The following is a 4,676-nucleotide window of genomic DNA, read 5'->3' as shown; positions in this document are numbered from 1 at the left end:
CTAGTTGTCTAACATCAGTACGATAGTATGAACCAAATCAACATTTATTATATCATATGACATAAAAGATAAGCATCTGATGAATATAATAAGAGACGATATGGTTAACCTATAATAGTTGACAACAATCTAGGCTTATACTTCAAAACTCAAAGCAAAATGCTCTGAAGTTCATTCGTGTTAATTAGATTTGTTGGTAGAAGTAATAATAAAGCATTCAACGAATACGAGATGATATAATGCGTTAACAAATTCGAGCATGAGTGCAAAATAAAAGTGAAGACAGGTACAACATTTCAAAAAGTTCCTCGCAACCGAATTGGGCTTAGTAAATAAGAATTTCTAATCTTTGTGTATCTTTCTGAATAAAAGTACACACCTCTAAAGCTAATGATGGTCATGTTGAATAAAGAAAGTAGCAGATTACAAGCTTACACTCTTTGGTACATCTAGCAACTGAAAACCATTTCCTGGCTCTCCATTCTATCCGCTCCAGCTAGTTGTAATCTGTCATCAAAAAGATTAACCAATCCAAACGCATCGGTTCCTGGAGGGCACTCCAAGGCAGCTTCAAGTACCCGATGATGTATACCATGGGAGTCAACTGAATGTCCACCTTTGTGGTCATGTCCAGCTAGACAGGCCTTTACGCAATTGTATCGGTGAATCACATACATCACTTCATCATAATTCCACAAGAGAGCTTCTTTAGTTGCTGCACCGGGATCTAACGGCAGATGGCAACATACCACAACTTTCTGGTTAGAATTTGTTGCATCCTGAAGGACGTGATCCAACCATTCCAATTGTTCTTTCCCAACTGCTCCATTAAACATAAGGAATCTTCTCTCAAGCCCCACTAATCCATTTGGACTGTTTTTGTCTGAATTTGGATTCCTTTCCCGAAGAAAATTCAAGGCCTTCAATGTCTTTTCGTGATCCTTTGGCCAACCAATAGCGCTTATATCATAGCCATCGAGGACTACAATTCGGTATTCTGGAATTGGAGAAAAATCGTAGTAGGCAAGACCATCAATGCTAGGAATATTCAGCATTTGAAGCAACTTTTCACGAGGGAGATTATAGAGGCAGTGGTTGCCAATCATGTGATATACAGGGCCATTGAAAACATTAAATTCATCGATGACCTTTTTAATAGCAGATAGAGATTGGTCTTTTGGACAGAAGCCGTCAATAATGTCCCCAAAATTGATCACAAACTTTGGCTTTTGCTCATTCCATTTCTGGACTGCCCTTTGCAAAACAAGAATACTATGTCGGTAATACCGAGGAACACCAAGGAATGAGCGGCCATCAGGAATATCAGCATATTGGACATCCGATATCACGCCAAATGAAAGAAGAGGCTGCTTACATTGTGCACTCACAATTCCATTTGTGTAAGCCATAAGTACCTACCAAGAATCCTATAAAATGACAAGAATAACTTCAAATCACTTTTAATTCCGACATTGCAAGTCATCTTGACCAAGAGTATAAATCAAAAATCATCAGTGCATCAGTTTAAAATCTTAGAACTCCAAAAGTATCCACATCTTGTTTTAAAAGCCCGTATTAACCAATCAGATGAGAAAATAAAGGAAATAACAAAAGCCGACCTTACAAAATAATTATAACTAGGAGCAAAGAAGTCATTTTATTTAGCTTATCAGAGATGAAGGTAGACTCAAGGGGAATCTGATATTGAAGGGTCACTTAGATTGATTGAGGCCCGACTAATCTAATTCTTAGTTGTTCTAAATGGCCCTGTTTGTGCTAGAATAAGCATTGGGGATCCAACAGGTAATTAGATCTGGTAACAAGAATCACCTATTGTACTCATCTTGATATTCTAGCATAAGGAAAGGTAAGAGAAACCATAATGGCCTTTTGTCATATTTGTATCAATAGTATAGGCAGTAATAGCACAAATGGCTCTTGATTTGTGACAAACCATAACTATGCATGCCACAGCCCTGTAAACAGCAGCAACAGTGTGATCCTTGTCCCTATAACTCTTAGTTATCAACTTTTGTTCAATGCCTCTCTCAATAATCAGAAAGAAAGAAAGACCCTCAATCTCCCTACTAACCACAAAAACTACTATTCTGAGCCATATTATACAATACCTGTGAAGAGTATTTGATTTCTACCCAAATAAACAAGAAAGAAAAGAGCGTTCCTCTCCAGTTTTTATGACCACATCCACAAATAAGCCCTGATTTTTTGTCTAGGTTGGGATTATCCGGTAGCATCCATATCTTGGATAGATAACCCCAACCCACCCACCCAACCCAAGCTCAGAATTTCTGAATACTCCAGTTCACAAATCTATAATCTGACAATTACTGCATAATTAATAAGTTCACTCCGATGGTGTCTACAGCATCAGGCCAATTTCGACAAAGACGAGCAAACTACAGATCCTCAAAAAAGCAGAGGTTGATCACCAAGTTTCTTGACAAATATTTTCACATTAAGGCTGAAGCAGAGTAAATTAACCGATTGTGAATATAAATTAAAATCAATCTTCAATCGAACATCAAAATAAATAATAACCCACAAAACTAACGTATATAATACATGGATTTCGATCAAGGGATCGCTAAACTGTTACAGGAAACACGTAGACAGCAATGTGTCAAAGCATATATATTATTAATGCTAATCAAAACCACACAAAAAAAATTCGAGAAGAGTAATAATTTAAAATAATTAGAAAGAGACTTATTGCATACCCTTTTCGACAAATCCAAACCTCCAGCTTTTTGTGTCACCTCGTTACATATAGAAAGAATTATATAACTACGGGATCTGTATTGCCGGAGAAGGGTACGATGTCGTACGAGTTACGACGTTCTGGGAGTCCGGTTTGTTAGGTACAATCGTCCACGTTAACTTTTTCTCTTTTTTATTTATATTCAATATTTAATTCCAAAGAAAGTCCTTAATAAATAAATATTAACATTTTTATCGTGTTCTATTTTTTATTTCAATAAATTAAAACATCTTGTTTCATAATTATATATTCCAAATATTTTTCTAACCTACATCGAGATGAGGCTCATGCATTTTGTCATACTTCTATATTTATTGTTTATTTCAAATTCCAAATAAGTTTTTGCGCTTTTCTAACATCAATTTTGAATATAAGCCATTATTAAAGACAAGATCTACAAATTCATAGAAGATTGAAGATAAAAATGTGATGAAAAAGTCTAAAATATAAGTGCAAAAAATAAGCGAAGGTTAGGAATGTTTATTGCAAATAAAATGTGGTGAATTTAAGAAGGGGAATTTGGCCATTTGACCCAACTAAACAATGTAATTGATGAAATGACATTTGACCAATAATAAAAACAAATGAAAAATGTAAAATATTTTAGTTGGCAAAATGACAAAATTCTCCTTTAGTTGTTAATTTAATGTCTTCCAATTTTTCTCATTTCATCTCATCATTTTTCCTTCAAATGCACATTAGAACCCTAAGTTCTTTTTTTTTTCTTTTGAAAATAACATATTCTTCCTCTGTTCATCTTCTTCAATTTTAAGTTCTCAAAATTACATTCACCTATTTTCTTCTCTTCGATCACATTTGAACAAGAGTTTGGTTAACATACATTTATATAGAAAAAAAGAGAGAAAAGATGCTCTTAGAAATCTCATCTATGTTGTATTTTTATTATTAAATATAGTATTAAATAATATTTAGTTGGTATTGTTTGCGTATTTAGTGTGCTTTTTGTGTTATTTGCTACCATTGGTTGTAATAACACTACAATTACTTTCTGAAATATAGAACACCACTCCAACCGTTATCTGTAAAGTAAAATGACACTACAATCTTTATCTGCTGTAGTTTATTTTTTTCAAAGAAATGACTTTAATAATGGATTCACTAACGTATATAATACAAAAATATTGACTAGTTACAAAGAACGATTAAAACAACATATAATTTTTATATTATTGAGATGATGAAAATACAAGTTATCAAATTTATATGTATCGATTAAATTAATAAACATATCTATCAATTTTTGTACGTGTCATGTACATATTACAATGTAAATAAGTTTCAGTTATTATTTTTAGGAAATGAATGGACCATAACTCCTTATACTCATAATTATATGCATAACAGCATTAGTGTTGTTACGAAATTTTCGCCAACATTCGGAGCCTGTTTGGGAGTGATTTTGAGAATTGATTTTTTGACCGTTAGGAAAAAGTGGGGTCCATCTGTGAGAGAAGAAGTCATATATGACAGCTGAAATAGTGAAATAACAATCAAAAAATCAATTTTTTGGGTGAAAAATCGCTCCCAAACAAGCCCCCGATTTTTTCAATAAAACAACATTTAATAATGGACTCCCTAACATATGTAATATAAAAAGTTTGACAATGTCATAAATAACGTAAATGAGTTCCACTATTAGTTCGCAGAATATAGATTAAACGTAGCTGCTTTTACTCGTGTTAACACGTATAGTCTTTGTTTGAGCCTTATTTTTCATCAAAATGTATTCTTGAACAGTAATTTGATCTTATTTTAACCACAAGTTTTTCAATAAAATAATATTAGACACAAATTTAAAACTTTTTCTTATTTTTTAACCATACATTCCCCATTACAACTCTATTACAAAATTCATTTGTTGAAAAAAAAGGAGGCT

The 4,676-nt window shown here is 33.1% G+C and overlaps 1 protein-coding gene across 1 annotated transcript; it reads right to left on the bottom strand.

Moving 5' to 3' along the window:
* Positions 1–223: 223 nt before the first annotated feature.
* On the bottom strand, positions 224–3,123 carry LOC111407625 (manganese-dependent ADP-ribose/CDP-alcohol diphosphatase-like). The gene is made up of 2 exons (XM_023037239.1): positions 2,739–3,123; positions 224–1,427 (listed from the first exon to the last, which is right to left on the bottom strand). The coding sequence occupies exon 2, from the start codon at positions 1,407–1,409 to the stop codon at positions 450–452; it is 960 nt and encodes a 319-aa protein (XP_022893007.1). The 5' UTR covers positions 1,410–1,427; positions 2,739–3,123; the 3' UTR covers positions 224–449.
* Between the last annotated feature and the right edge of the window lie 1,553 nt (positions 3,124–4,676).

This window comes from Olea europaea, chromosome 13 (genome assembly GCF_002742605.1).
Source record: "Olea europaea var. sylvestris chromosome 13, O_europaea_v1, whole genome shotgun sequence".
Lineage (NCBI taxonomy): Eukaryota > Viridiplantae > Streptophyta > Magnoliopsida > Lamiales > Oleaceae > Olea > Olea europaea.
Note: the sequence above shows the minus strand (reverse complement) of the source record. Positions and strands in the feature narration are given on the sequence as shown.

Excerpts from the sequence above, each read along its gene's own strand:
- LOC111407625 (XM_023037239.1), bottom strand. The coding sequence starts at position 1,409 with ATGGCTTACACAAATGGAATTGTGAGTGCACAATGTAAGCAGCCTCTT.